The sequence below is a fragment of the Oratosquilla oratoria genome, chromosome 16 (genome assembly GCF_046742065.1).
Source record: "Oratosquilla oratoria isolate Oo_2021 chromosome 16, ASM4674206v1, whole genome shotgun sequence".
In the NCBI taxonomy this organism is placed as follows: domain Eukaryota; kingdom Metazoa; phylum Arthropoda; class Malacostraca; order Stomatopoda; family Squillidae; genus Oratosquilla; species Oratosquilla oratoria.
The window spans coordinates 63,961,110-63,977,386 of record NC_134792.1 but is presented as its reverse complement, the minus strand read 5'-3'; the positions used below and the strand labels follow the sequence as shown (position 1 = coordinate 63,977,386).

The following is a 16,277-nucleotide window of genomic DNA, read 5'->3' as shown; positions in this document are numbered from 1 at the left end:
TTCTCTGTAAACTGGAGGGACCATGTTTACAAAAACAGGGTAGTTCATAGGAAATATCAAGTATATTTCCACATCTCTTAAGAAACATGAAACACCATCAAACTAAAAAATTAATGTGAAGCTATGAAAGATAGTTGTATTATCACATGCATACATACATAAACCAAAGGCTTTTCCCCCCTTCCATGGGGGGGGGGGTAGCCAAAAAGAAAAAGGCATAGAAAACACTCCCACCCATTCCATTCCCTACATATTCCACTCCCCTTGACCCTCCTCCCTCCCTCTTATCTTGGCACCTCCTGGATGACGGGGCATCCCTGCATCCTGTCCACTGCCCTGGATCAGAAGCAGTGTTGCAAGACACAGCACATCCACAGCAAGGCTGCTTCATAAATTCGGCGACCCCCCCTCTCCATCCCCTCATGCAGAAAAGGAGAAGATGGGGAAAAATCCCTTCGGGCTGCGTCAAATTTTTTCTCATACATACTTCCTCACCCCCCATCCCCCACCCACTCCCCCTCATGCATCACAGTATCATCCATACACAACCCTTCTCCATTCACCCCTACCTTCTGCCATCTCCTGTCCTTCCTCAACAGATATTCCTCTCTTTTGTATTGCCCCTTTCACCCCATCTATCCATCTCATCCTAGGACGCCCCCTCTTATTCACTCCTTCCACCTCTGCCTTCCACACCTCTTTTACTAATCTTTCTTCACTCATTCTTTCCATGTGTCCAAACCATCCCAATACTCTTTCAACCCGATCTCCCAGCTCCCTTTCCACCCCTGTTCTCCTTCTCACCTTCTCATTTCTCACTCTTTCTAGCCTAGTAACCCCTATCATACTTCTGAGACATTTCATCTCAAACACATTCAAACTCCTTCTCTCTTCCTCTCTTATGTTCCATGTTTCTGCCCCGTACAGTGCTGTTGGCACAATCACTCCTTCATATAACCTCCTCTTAGCATCCATTCCCAGATGTCTATTTCTCATTGCACTTTTTAATCCACCAAGGCATTTACTCGCTTCTCTCAATCTACATTCTACCTCCACCCCTACTCCTCCCTTTCCTGCCACATTCACACCCAAGTATCTAAAACTATCCACTTCCACCAGTCTCTCACCCTTATTGCTCACATCCAGCCTACTGTCACTCTCTCCCCTTGTACATCTCATCACCTTACTTTTGCCCACATTTATCTTCAGCTTCCTTCTTTCACACACCTCCTCAAACTGTCACTAACTTCCTCAATCCCTCCTCTGATCCTGCTACAAGCTCGGTGTCATCAGCAAACAGCAACTGGCTTATTTCCCACTTTTCTCCATTTTCTTTAACTGTCTCCAACCCCTGACCCACTACCCTTGCATTCACCTTTCACACCATCTCATCCATATATAGATTGAACAGCCAGGGCGACATAACACATCCCTGACAAAGTCCCGTCTTTACCTCAAACCATTCACTCTCTCCATTTCTAATCCTAACACAAGCTCTACTACTCTCATAAAATCTTGACTGCTCTCAACAGCTTTCCTCCTATCACATATATCTGCAAAACCTCCTACAGTGCCTTCCTGTCTACCCTGTCGTAACCCTTTTCCAGATCCATAAAAGCTCAAAAAACATCCTTACCTTTTCCTATAGCTTTCTCACATATCTGTCTTACCACAAAAATCTGATCTACACAACCCCTACCTGTTCTAAAACCACACTGTTCCTCATCACTTACTTCCTCTGTTTCTCTCCTAATCTTCTCAATCAAGACATAAGCCTTCCCAACTATCACAATTTGAGAATTTTGAACAATTTATAAAAAAAATATTAAGTAATTTTTTTATAAACAAAATGTAAGTTCCTGTGATAATTTCACCAAAACTACAACATAATCATATAAAAACTGGTCATCACTAACTTCAAAAGTAACTAGAAATGCATCAAAGTTGAACACTGCAGGCCAGTGCTTAATAAATATGGCTTACCCCTACATAATGATCTCTACAAAATTATGAAATAATATCTTGCTTATAGAGTTCAGCATGTACTGCAACAAAGCTGACAGTCTTATCCATGGGAAGTTCTGATATGAAGATGGAATAATTCTTAAGTACAGCAGTAATTACTGTAAACTGTGGAGTACAAGTTAACCTAGTAAGTACAATGACTCTGGAGTTTCAAGCTTAAGATTTTGGTTTAGGCTATACCCTCCATATAGAAACCCACCCCCACACCTAGACATAGGCTAGGCTACCATAATGCCACTAAACATGATAGTTTTAATTGTACATATTCTTATTCACATTTTTGTTGCATTACCCTTTTAAAGATGTTCATCAAACCTCACATTTTACACCTGACATATAGGTTGACTCAAAGTTCTGGAGAAATTTTTAATGTATAAAAAAATCAATATACACCATAATATATGATAATTCTGATTTAAGAAATTGGTGCTTAAAACCTCTTGGCATAGTTATCCACTGACCTCTGAGGCTGGGGAGAGAAGAGTGAAGTATCAGATTCTGCACCAGGATCGGTCTGGTCTAGGAGGTGGGATGTGTCAAGGTCGGGACGAGACTCTAGGTCAAAGTCTGTACCACAGTCACTCACAAGCTCATCTGCTGGTAGGGTCTCCATGTCACGGCCGGGGTCTACAGGACCCTCAACTAAGGGGAAACAAAACAATACACCTTTTATAGGAAGATTGTCAATTACACTAAGGTGGACTGGTGGCGATACTTCATCGTGTTAGTGGTGGTTTGTAATGACTGTGAATGATTGTTTCAAGCAAAGGTAGTTGTGGTAATATTATGGTTGATGGAAAAATTGTGAATATCTTGCAATTAGGTAAAGATGTTAGGTTACGGCAGTACAAGGTCGATGCAATAAATCAGTAACAAGAAGTGGTGATATTTGGTGAGGTGAGGTGAGGTGATGGGTGATGACTATGATGTTTAGAGCAGCTGTTTTTAATGCTTGTGGGTTATGGAAGCTGTGGGTAATTGTGCGTGCAGCAACAATAACAAAGGTGATGAGTTGTTTGATGGTACAGACAGATGGTGATGTGATAAAAACCAATAAGTATTGGGCGACTGTTTGTAAGGTAGATAATGAATTTCCTAGTTTACAGTTTATAAACAGTCCTTTTATAGAACTGAAATATATTACAAGAGAACTCGTATTATCAGACATCAGATTAAAAAGAAATAAAATACATTCATAATATATCTTGAGATATAGATATATATATATATATATATATATATATATATATATATATATATATATATATATATATATATATATATATATATATATTTGTATGACACTGAATGGGTCCCAGTGTTTAGAGATACGTTTTATCAACCACAATGCACTTTAATTCTAAGCCATATAGGCACATGCAGAAATTGTAACGTGGGATGCCCGAGGACTCGAACCCATGCGGCGAGAACATTACCCGTGCCGTGTGACTTAAACCAATACACCATCAAGAGAGCTCTCTTGTTGGTGTATTGGTTTAAGTCACTCGGCACTGGTAATGTTCTCGCCGCATGGGTTCGAGTCCTCAGGCGTCCCACATTACAATTTCTGCATGCGCCTATATGGCTTAGAATTAAAGTGCATTGTGGTTGATAAAATGTATATATATATATATATATATATATATATATATATATATATATATATATATATATATATATATATATATATATATATATATATATATATATATTGCTGCTGCTAATATTCAAGAGACAGATTAATTCATATGTATTTTTACTGTGATACTATTGAAGAGGCTACAGGTGATGATGGATCGAACAGGGATGAATGGAAAGAGGACATTAATACTGGTGATGAACTAGGCATGCATCATTACATTCATAAATGTATATAATTAGGTGTTACTAGCTTAATTTACCATAGCAGAAAAGCAGTAAGGTTAAATCATTAAGTCATAGTCAGCTACAGTTAGTTAAGTACCCAGGAATGCTACCAACAAGCTGCTTTAAGGCAAAATCATTACTTCAAACAAAGCACCAGTCTTACAGAATACAAATACACAACTGGTTACTAAATATCACTACAAAACATCTTGGTAGGCCTGATAAATGTGGCCAAATGCTAACACTTGTACAAATGATCTTTATAAATATACATGTATGTTTGTTTCTACTTCCTGTAGCAGTAGTCAGCATAAAATAGTACTGTACTGTAATTTAGATGAAACACAAATACTGAATATTCTGTACCACAGACTAAACATCAACAAACTTGCCATAAAATTTGAATAAATACATTATGTGTACACATGGAGAGGATCAGGATTTGCCAAGTGGGAGTACTACAAGGGGTATGGGGTTGGGAGTTGGGGAGGGGGGTAGGGTATAGAAGAGGGGAAACCACATACTTTTTGCAAATAATGTGGTGTTGATGATGTTGAGTGGAATGGGTGGGAGTGGGTTTGTGCCTCTGACTTGTCGGCCTCCCTTATAGGGGGGGAAGAAGCCCTTTGTATATAGATAAATAGATCAAGTGTTGATGGCAGACTGAAGTAAACTCGAGAAAGAAATTGAACATTTTTGGAGATGTGTGTGATTAGAGGATATTAAAGGTGAATAGTTCCACTGAGAATGGTAATAAGGGAGTGGGAAGCACAAGACTCAATATGGAGGAAGGAGGGTTACAAATGATTAGGACCTTTTATTGGGTACTTTAATATTAATGCATGGAAGTATTCAGTACGAAATTGAACAGGAACACTGAAGAAAGTGTGGACAGGTAAGAAAATATCAACGTAAATAAAAGTATGCATGGCTGAATATACAGTAGAAACCACAGATGTCTGGATTTAGGTTGTTAACACTACAATCAGTTCTAAGGGAGAAGGTAATAGTAGTGAGGATGGACTTTTCTTCCTGAATGTAGGATTAGGAAGTAGACCGTGTTCAAATAAGAAAATAAAAGCAATGTGGGCGAAATGTGTATAAAGATAAGATTAATACGGCATTGCTTAGGTAGTGCATGATACAGTATTAGAAGAACAGACAGGTACAAACTCAGTGTATAAAATAAATGGAAGAAATTGAAAACTGAAAATTGGATGGAAGAAAGTGTGAGAGTCTGATGAGGAAGAAGCAGTGGAATAGATGTGCTAGTGCACACCAGAAATGAAGAGTGGAGAAAATGCATGGAAAAGGAAGGTGGTTGGGATGAACAGGCGGGGAGGAAATGTAGGAAGAAGTGGACTGGAAGTCTCAAAAGAGCTGTGAGCTGTGGAGGGAACATTTTATCCTAATGTTTTAACTAATCCTTTAAGGAATGGTGAGAAAACTAGTTCCATCCTTCTTTACTTTAAGATTGGTTTGAACCACATGGAAAGATGAAAGAAGAACAACAAAAAAAGATATATATATATATATATATATATATATATATATATATATATATATATATATATATATATATATATATATATATATATATATATATAAAATATATGGGATGAAAAAGGGATGACCAGAGAGGGGCTTGGCACATTCTTAAACTGAACACCTGAAATTCACCGATACCTCAAAATTTATAAGATTATACCCACCTCGACAGCTGATTTGAAGATTATATAAACTTTATTTATATCTTCGACTAGATCAGATTTTTCTTTTACTATATGTGTGGGTGGCAAAAACATGTTATCAAGTGCTGAAAAAGCTCCTGTGGAGATTGGAGCAAGTGAGAGCAACTGACAGCAAAATGCTTGAGTGGGTGAGACTTCTTGATGAGAAAGATGAGAACAGTAATTTAGGAGGAGAACTTTGTGTGAAGAGAGTTGACAAGGATCGGTGCTGGATCCAGTCATGTTCCTTACAAATGCTCTAATAGAAGGAACAGATTACCATATAAATGTTTGCAGAAAATTCCAAGACACAAAATAAAGTATCTGTAGTAGATTGTGGACCAATTGATGTTCTACAAGCACACTGAAAATCCATGACTGGTATCAATCAAACTTGGGTAATCTATTGTAAGTAGATGTACTGTAGTGCTAGTGAGAAGGAAAAAACAAAAACAAAAACAGGCAGAGATAATTTGAATAGCATTTACCAAAGGAACATTGAAAAAATTTAAAAGGATATATTCACGGTGGGCAAATGCAAAAATGTTTTTTTTTTTTCAACAGACATGGACAAATACCAAAAAAATGCATATCAGGGATATAGAATCCAAACCTAATGCATAGCAAAATCAAGAAATCAATCAAACTATTATAAGATGGGGTCTGAATCTGCAGGGATTGTCATATAAAAAAAGATGATACAAAATCAGGTTAATACGAAGAGGAGAAGAGACAGGAAAGATATGATTAACTTCTAGGGTTTCATAAAGCAAACTGACAAAAAAGCACAAGAAGGCAATTCATAAAGATGCATATTTAATACACCAGAAAGTGGTATTAGAACACTGTGAGGCAGTTGCCCTCATATTTTCTCATGACCCCTCAACCTATACGATGTTGTAGGAGAATCCCCTGCACCTCCTGGCCACATGGGTTATATATGCGGTTCTTTGAGGAAATGCATGTGCAGTACCCAGCTCCATCTACATTCCATTCTCACTAGGTTACCAGCCTGGGAACAGACCTTGTCAGCTCCTATGATATCTCAAGAGAACACCTAAACCTCAGCCAGCAGCATCAGGATGGACAATTGTTCTTTGAGGAATGCATGTGCAGTACCAGCTCCATACATTCCATCCTGGTTAGATGAGCAGCCTGAGAACATATTACATCTGGCTTCACAGGCATCAACACATTGCCCTTGTGCCATTTAAGAGCATGGATCATGACCTGATCTGGTATATAAGCTGGATAGAATTGCCAAAGATTCAGATCACTTTGGAACATCACGCTGTGAGCCTAGCTTGCTGCTTCCATCGCTGTCTCCTACCCCTTCTCCCGCTAGCAGACTGCCTTGGGACACAAATTGAAACACATAGTTGTCACTTCCCTCTTCATCTCTCCCCCCACTTTCTTGCAACTAGAGTGAACCATATTATCCTCTTGGTGCCCAACTTTCAACTTAAACTCTGTTTTCCCAGCAGAGCCCAAATTTGGGGCCCCAATTCCCAGCTCTGCTGACTGCTGTCGTTTGCCTGCCAGATTGACTGCTACCACTTGCCTACCAGATTGAATGCTGGCACTTGACTGCTACTGCTAGACTGCCACCACTTGCCTACCAGATTGACTGCTGCCAATTGCCTGCAAGATCAACTGTCACTGCAGCCTACCTGACAACACTCTCACCTACCACAGGAATAATTTTGCGGCCTACCATCACCGCCACCAGATCATTTAGCCAACTAGAGATGTGAGCATCCCCACCTTGACCCACCCAAACATTTAACAGAGATCACAAGGTCCTGCACCCTGACCTCAGTAAAGTTGACTATCAACCCTGACTGTCAAGGTCCACAATGCCCTGGGTGGCCTAATGCCCCACCCACTAACCACTATCATTCTCAAGCATATATCTTTTCAGGGAGATGTTACAGCCACACTACCAATGCCACTGTGTGACGTGATCCCAGGACACGTTCTAGGTACGCGTTCCTTTGAACAGCCTCCCAAGATGCAATAACCTCCTCAACATCATCCAAGATGTACAGGACAACTCTAGTCCCACAGGAATAGCTGATCACCCCAAGGCTTGCTACCTTATGTCAAATGGACCATTGCCTGCTACTGCCCCTGCAGTTTACTGGCCAGCTCTACCCCTGCCTTCAAGTTATGGCCCTGTCATGTCCATGATGAGATCAATTACCTTGACGATTTCTCGTGGCTCTGCATGACTTTACCACCAGCCTTGACTTCCATGGGGGTGTGTGAGGCAGTTGTCTTCACATGTTCTTATGACCCCTTACCCTAAACAATGTCTGGGGAGAATCTCTTGCACCATTCGGCTGCAGCTGCATGGGTCACATACATACATTTCCATCCTGGTTAGAGCAGTGGCCTGAGAATGTATTGCATCTGGCTTCACAGGCACTTTGCCCTTGTGCCAATCAAGAGCATGGGTCATGACCTGACCCAGGTAAATAAGCTGGATGAACTTGCTTAACATTCAGATCACCTCAAGGCATCACACTGCAAGACTAGTTTGCTGCCTCTGTCGCTGTCTCCTCTTTCCCCCTCCCTTGCTAGCAGACCACCTTGAGACACAACTTGAAATGCATAGTCATTACCTCCCTTGCACTCTCTTCCCCCCTTTCTGTGCCCAACTTTCAATTTAAATAAACTCTGTTTTCCTCAGCAGTGTTTGCCTTACAGCCAAAATCCTGACAAACACAAAAAAGGAAATCAAGAAGGTTGTCAAAAAGTAGCTTTTTTAAAAGATTGGCAAACAATGGAAACAAATTACCAGCAGAAGTAATGTAGTCCAAACACTGAAAATAATGGTATTGGTCAATTCTAGAATGACCTAAAACATCAACTCAACTGCAAATCTAATTCAATGTCCCTCAGTAGGTGTTACTGTTAATATCAGTATTAAAATGCAGAAAAAAGTTCCCCTACCTTGGCTTGGGTGATGGCCATCTTGGTATTTGTTACAATGTGATCAATAATTATCTTCCCTTATTCCTTTACCACCAAAAGTAATTTCCGTCAACTACTTGAACATCAATATTTCCATTATTCTTGACCTCATTGAAATATATCTTTCTCCTTTAAAGAAGCATGAATCTGTAACCTGGGTGATGCCTCTATAGATAATTAATGTTCACCACATTCATACAAATTATCCTATTCTTTGTACTTCCTTCTCTGAATCTCTCCTTTAATATCATTTCTCTGATTTTAATTTATGCCCCCACCTCCAACCCTTGTCTTCACCATTCACTTCTCTTGTTATCAGTCATTCTTTTTCTGTTGCATCCCTCTGCAACAGCATTCTTTTTCTTCTCTTCCAGTGTGGACAATCCCAGTTCCTCTAATCTTTCCTTATACATTTCTCTATTCATACTAGGAATCACATAAGTTGCTGCTCTATGTATCTATTTTTTCATCACTGTTTCACAATTAAGAATTCCAAATCCCTCAACTATTTAGTTTTGTTGATTATATAATTTCCCATTCTATTACTCTATGTTGGTCTCTTCTTACATTTGCCAATTTCTAAAACAATTTTTTCATGCGTGAAACAAATTCTATTATGGCCATCACACTAAGCCAATGGAGGGTTTTCACATTTTAATACTGCTGTTCCTAATATAAAGAAATCAAGTTGACCTGATTAGTGTCCAAAGAGTACTCAGCAAACCCCCCTTTCCAACTTTACTAATCGAATCTATGATGATCCTTATACCCTTTCCAGAACAAATTCGGCATGTTCTGTTTATTTTGCAAATTACTCTAAAAGTATTTGCCACAAATTCACCTCTTCTTCCTAACATTCACCAACTATTATCCCTGTATCTAAATATTCACTGTATGCTTCATTATTTATGTAATACACCTTGCCTATATTTTTCTTCTACAGGTACACTTCAGATATTTGTACAAATTATCAAAGCAGTACTTTCAAGAACAACCTGAGCTTTCCACCCTCCCTGGATTAATATATTATCCATCATCCTATGCTACCTACTTTCCTCAAACTTATCTACGCCATATGGTCTCTGCTAACTTACCTCCAAAATCTGCTCTCCTTGGGAATAACATAAGATCCTCTTTACCTGGACTTACCTACACAATTCATTCTGCCTAGACTTACCTACACTATCAATTGGCCTTCTCCCCCTTACCTGGAGGCATAAGTGGCTGATTTTCGGCAGGCTTGAGGATGATGGACTCGTTGGACTCATTGGAATGGTATGAGGACGAGTCTCTCACTTCGCCGCCAGGGACCTCGACGATGTTGGGCAGAGGGTTTTGAGAGGGACGGGCCCAGTCAGAACAATCCCAGTGGTAGCCTATGCATGGGGCACGTTAGTTCTCGGGTTGGGGGGATGGTGGGGGACGAGAGGTGGATGGAATTTGGAGGGGGGGAGATTGAGGACAAGGGAAGATCTTAGGAAATGGGTTAATGTGACACAAAAGGGAACAGGGAAAACATTTGAAAAGGAAAAAGGATGGGAAGGATGGAGGAAAACAAGGAAGTTGGACACAAAAATAGGAAAGGTGAGGGAAGTGGTAAGGACAGACAAAAATATGAAGAGATTGGGGAAAGTAAAGAAGAGAGAATAACAACTAGGCAAAAACTTGGGAGAAATGAAAAAGGGGAAGGAAAAAATGGAGAATAAAGGGAAAGTGAAAAAGAATGAACAAGTGGTAGAGGAAGAATATTATGTTGGCAAACGATGGGCAAAATGTGAACTAAGGAAAGAAAATGAGACACTAATGAACAGGCCAACAAATAAAGAGAAAATAAAAAGATAAAGGAAGAGAAGAAAATTTTGACAGGAACAGAAATCGGAGACTAGAAATATATGGATGTGCAAGTATGATACAAACTTGGAGAACAGATAACGTGAGTGCTCTGGATAAGGTAAAGGAAGGAAAGAGAAAACTAGGAGGTATAGACTAGAAAATTGAGTACTGTATTGGTGGAAGAGGTGTGATATGGAAGAGATCCTTAGGAGGGAAGAGTAAACTGTGGGTATTGGTACTTTTTGGCCATAACCAGTGATTCTATCACAGAATGAGTGACAGCAGATGTTAAAAATTATCAGCATTCTTTGAGTGGAGATTAGGCATGGAGTGGAGGGGAAAGATATAAAACCCAAGGAAGTAGTCACTCCTTACCATTCATGAATTTCGCTACTCGCTGATAAGGTAGCAAATATTGTGAAGTGAAAGTTTTTGGATGTTTGAGATTTTTCTCAGGCTAGTATTCCTTCCTGTTTGTTCAACGAGCGCATTGTCCCACACCACCATTGCTCCACCTCACTTTCATAAACCACTGTAGTGTTGCATCATGTATGTTTATTGTGTTTGTGCTTTGCACTTTCTTGCTTAACATTAATGAGGGCCTTCAGGAAAGCAACCTAGCCTGGCAATTCTAGATGAGAGAACTACCATTGCTCTGTAAACAAAATGTGCTTGAACAGCATCACTACTAACATGACAATAGCTCTGATGCTGCTGCATTGTTTTACAAGAAACAATGCACAAAATAAATGTTTTACTGAAAAAGGGTTTTGGAAGGGAACTTCTGATAAATTTATGAAATGACGTTTCCTCAAAATACAAACAGTGTTCTCTCTAAATCCTGTAATACAAGGGTGCCTTATACTTGGTTGCATCTTATAAGCAGGCCAATATTTTATATTTTAACTTTATACATTTATCAATTTTATCGATTCAATTTTTTTTTTAAATGTGTGGTGTTTTACTTTGGTTATACTGTATATGAAAATAGTGGGTCCAGAGGTGTTTCTAAAGGAACAACAGATATTCACAAATTTTTAATATCTGTGGGGTTACATGTAACTTAACCTCCACAAATATTATGGGACCAGTATACAATGAATATAAGAAGTGAAGAAAGGTGAGGAATGAAAAGAAGGGAAGAATGAAAGCAAAGAGGGAGTAAGATAGAAGGAACAGAAATAGTGAAGATGGGGGAAAAAAAGAATAAAATAGCTAGGAATAATGTTTTAAGGTGGGATGGCATGAAGGATGGATGAAAAGGAGAGGTTTTATGATGTAACTGGGAAGAGGGAGGTAGGGAATGTGAGACAGCACTATACATACAACCATGCCAGACGCGCGAGTTTGCAGTGCTGCAGGATCAGGGTTGTGTGAAATAGGGTGGGATGGCTGTGTCTCTCCAAGGGGCAGAGGTGACACAAGAACAGCAACACTCATGATACTCCTGAACGAGTACTAGCACCACAGCGTCAGCAGAGTGGTGCAGTACACTTGTGTGCCCCTGCAAGGTGTGTTTTGTGAAGAGAACTTCTATTTCTTTTTAACCACACAACTGTGTTAACTTGTTTTATTCAGTAATGTACTTGTGGGGTTTCCTACAGCATTACTGCAAACTCGCTCACAGACCACATGTTCGTGTGTGCATTTTGTGTGTGTATGTGTATGATTCACCATGATCTTGGATCATGTGTTGGACTTGGCAGTTGAGAACGTTATCACTGCACCATCAAGCTGATGTGTGTGTGTGTGTGTGTATTTACCTAGTTGTATCTTATGGGAAGGGAAGCTATGCATGTGGTGTTCCGTCTGTATCTCACAGTGTCTAGTTTGCTCTTAAATTTGTGTATAGTTTTTGCACAGTTTCATGATAACCTGTCTCTTCTTTTGCCTTAAAATCAAACATAATAAATTACCTTGGAGTTTTACTACAGTTCTGTCAGAGTAGACTTGACCATCATCAACACCATATCCACCACCACCATCACCACACTTAAAAGCAAATGTTGGGTACACCCATATACCATGGGGTATGTCTGTACTATATGTGTGTATGTGTGTGATTCACCAAGGTCTTGGATCACATGTTGGACTTGTGATAGACAGTTATTACTTGCCTGGGTGAGAGCTCAGAGCTCATATATGACAATCTATGGGTAATGCTGTGACCTCACATACACACCCAAGTCCTAGCCCACCAGAGTTGGAGTGCCAGCTCATAGTGCAGTGATGCTGAAACTTTTTCAGCTTTGGGTAGGATTCAGGCTTAGCTGAATTAGCTGTCAAGAATGGTACCACTGCACCAATGTGCAATGTGTGTGTATTTACCTAGTTGTATTTTACAGGATGGGAGCTATGCTCGTTGTGACCCGTTTTCGTATCTCTCCACATCCAGTTTATTCTTGAACTCGTGTATAGTTCTGGCATTCACTGTTTCACTGTTTAGTTTGTTCCAGACATCGATCACTCTGTGCGGGAAACTGTTCTTTTTCAGGTCTCTTCTGTAACTGTCCTTCTTTAGCTTCTTATCGTGTCCTCTTGTTTCTCTCTTGTCCCATTTCAATAGGTCATCTCTATCGAGAACTTCCATCCCTTTCATAATTCTGAAGATGGTCAACAAGTCGCCTCTTTCCCTTCTCTGCTCCAATGTTGACAGCTGTAATTTCTCCAATCTTTGTTCATATGTCAAATTTGATAGTGTGGGTGCCATCTTTGTCGCCACTCTTTGGATTCTTTCTAATTTCTTTGTGTTTTTCTTTGTGCTTGGTGCCCACATTGATATAGCATATTCTAGTTTCGGTCTTATCAATGTAGTAATTATTTTCTTAACCATCTCTTCATCCATGTAGTCAAAGGGCCACTTTCATTGATCTTAGTAAGTTGTAAGTCTCTCCAAGTAATTTATTCACAGGTTTGTCAGGTGTGTATTTACCTAGTTGTAGTGTATGGGGTTAAAGCATTGCTCATGGGGTGTCTCTCTCCATTTGTCAAGCCTTGCCTCAAGTTCTTTTATAGCATTGGTTTGCATTCTATTTTCACTTGTTCCACAAGTCTACACTTCAATGTCAAAAGCTATCCTTCTTGACATCTTTTATTTGACTTTTTTTTCATGACCGTTTGTTGACCTTTCTTTTCACATCAGTAATTCTATTTTGTTCACTTTCTCTAAACCTGTTTCCAGTTATTGTATTATCATATTCTCTCTCTTCATTCTTCCAAGGTGGGAAAGTCCTATTTTCTTCAATGTTTCCTCCTATATCATGTTGTTTAGACCAGGAATAGTATTGGTTGCTGTCTTTTGTATTCTTTATATTTTTTTATATCTTTAGATACAGTGATATTCTTCATCATGTACTCATTTGCATAGGTGGGCAAATGCGTTCCTGTGTTCTTGTGTACATACACACAGCCTTTTTAGGAACGCAAAAAATCAAAGTAACGCACTGTCCAAAAAATTAAAGCGTTCCTGCATTCCAAAATGATTTTTTTTTCAAAACATTTTCACTGGAAACAATGAAGATGACATTCACTACGTGGTAACATTCTGGTCAGCAGCAAAGACAACCAAACCTTTAGTTGTTTACATTTAGGTGGGAAGCTCTCCCATTGGTCAGCTGCTAAAACTTACAAATGTTTTGTGTGCTATTATGGCAGTATGTACTGATCACTCATTGTGTGAACCCGTTTAACCAACGAAGTTAGTAATTTGTCTAGTTGTTTGAAATATACATATATTTTAATGTATGAAGCTCTGATGTATTATTACCTTGTATTTTGTTTTATTTTTGAGTTGCGGAATAGTTCTTTTGATGCGCACAGTAGTGTTTTTGAGGAACGCAGTTTTTTTTTATAACTTTTAAATTTTTTCAATTTAATTTAATTTTTTTTATCTATTATTATTATTATCTTTAGGAACGTGGTACTTTTTTTGAGGGATGCTTTTATAGTTTGTGAGTGCTAACGCAGGAACGCATGGAGCAAAATCATTCGAGGGACGCTATTTCTGGAACACACTAACCGCTGCCGGTGGAACACAAGAACACTAACGCACTATCCAAAATCGAGGAACGTGCCCAGCTCTGCTCATTTGTAATGTGAAATGCCACTCTTATATTTTTCAATAGATTGTTGCTCTACTATTATTTTCTTTGTACTTAAGTTGATAGGTCATCTTTTATTATGATACACAGGTCCTTTTCCTCCTTTGCTTTTCCTATTATTTCATTTCCCATTTTATAATCCATCATCAATCTTTCCTTACTTTGGCCCATTTTCTGTATTTTGCATTTATGTTAAAATTCCTTTTCCACTCCTGACTTTACTTGTATACTTTACCCAGGTCGCTTTGCTACATTATACAATCCTTCTTGCATATTAATATATTTCACAATTTGGTTGTTAAAAGACAAGCTGACCATGTTTCTCCTTTCTTTCCTTTCTTGTAATGTTATCACATCTAATTTCTGCAATAAATCTTTCTATGTCAACCTCCACAGACTTGGAACCCTTCTTGTGATGTCTCTTTGGACTTTCTCAAATTTTGTTACATCCTGGGACCAATGATATTCAGTACTTGCATGAGGTGGTTCTGCAAGTAGGATGTCAGAATCATCTCTGCTTTCAAACTCTTATCTACTTCTCACTTCCATTTGAAGATGTCAACCAAAGGGGCTGACACTTTGTCTTTGCACTGGGGTCATCTCTCTATATCAAGTTCCTCAGTATTTTCTCCACTTTTAAACATAAGGAGAACAGATAACTAGTGACAGCTTCCCTCCTACTACTTTCAGCCATTGAAACAAACTTTCCACACTAATACAATGCAGATATGTGTCCAAGGTGTCTTTCCAGGAAGATCTTTTGGAGGGCCTGAGGACCACTATCACCTACTTTATTATAAAGATGCAATTTTCTAGTCAGCAAAACTCAAGGGAACAATTGATTGGTAACATACCTTTTGACAGTGGGCTCCATATCATTGATATATGTTCTAGGCAAGGTCCAGGTGCTGTTGAATCACCACCTAATATATCCAGGTTGTAGTCAGAAGGCCAGTTTTTATGTTAGCATAAGCTATTGTGTTGTTCAAAGGACCAATGATGGGAACCTGCATGTGGGGGATCTGAAGATGGACAGTGAAGTTGCCCATTTTCAAAACCTATCAATCTCCTCATGTTCATCAGGAGGTACAGCCTTTAGGGGCATGATACTTGGTGTCCAGACTGGGTCTAAGATCTCTCTTTAAACTTCAACTGTATTTATTACACTTTTTCACACATGGGGAGCTGACAATCAATGACCACCCTCCTGTTCCTACCATTTTCAGCCAGTGACATAGAAACAGTCCCACACTGACACAACACAGACTGCAATCCAAAGGTTCTTCCCAGAGGATCTATGGGAGGTTCTGAGAACCGTTATCAGCCACTGTGGAGCTGCAGGTCTTCCACTCAGTGAAACTCAAGGTCACAAGAGATTGATTGATTGTGTTGGTCATACAGATGTGATTAGGCTTACCTAATTACACTTTACAGGGCAGTGGATACTAAAGATGCTTCATCTCATGTTGCCGTTCTAGTCTTACCTTGTATTTGGTTGTCATAGCAATGTTAATTTGGGTTTCCCCTTCACAAGGTAAAGAGTAGTTCCTGAGTTCTCCCACTGATCTCTTTGAGAAGCAATAACTGTGTTGTGTGGAACCAGATGACCATATTCCCAAGGTGCAGTCACCACAAAAAAAGACAAAACATATCAGCTTGTATTGATTCATATTCACACAATACTAAAGTTCTCAAGTGATTCATGAGCCCAGCTGATAGCCAGGCCAGATACCATGGGGCTGCAGAT

The 16,277-nt window shown here is 39.3% G+C and overlaps 1 protein-coding gene across 5 annotated transcripts in view; it reads right to left on the bottom strand.

The window, feature by feature from the left end:
• kug (FAT atypical cadherin kugelei) overlaps window positions 1–16,277 on the bottom strand; it is a 406,977-nt gene that overhangs the window by 6,002 nt on the left and 384,698 nt on the right. For 4 of the 5 annotated variants that reach the window (XM_076200002.1, XM_076200001.1, XM_076199999.1 and 1 more), the window contains 2 exons: window positions 9,806–9,973; window positions 2,487–2,667 (listed from right to left, as the gene is read on the bottom strand). In XM_076200002.1, the coding sequence (XP_076056117.1) occupies window positions 2,487–2,667; window positions 9,806–9,973 (349 nt within the window). The remainder of the gene's footprint in view (window positions 1–2,486; window positions 2,668–9,805; window positions 9,974–16,277) is intronic. The other variant, XM_076200003.1, reaches the window with a different exon arrangement.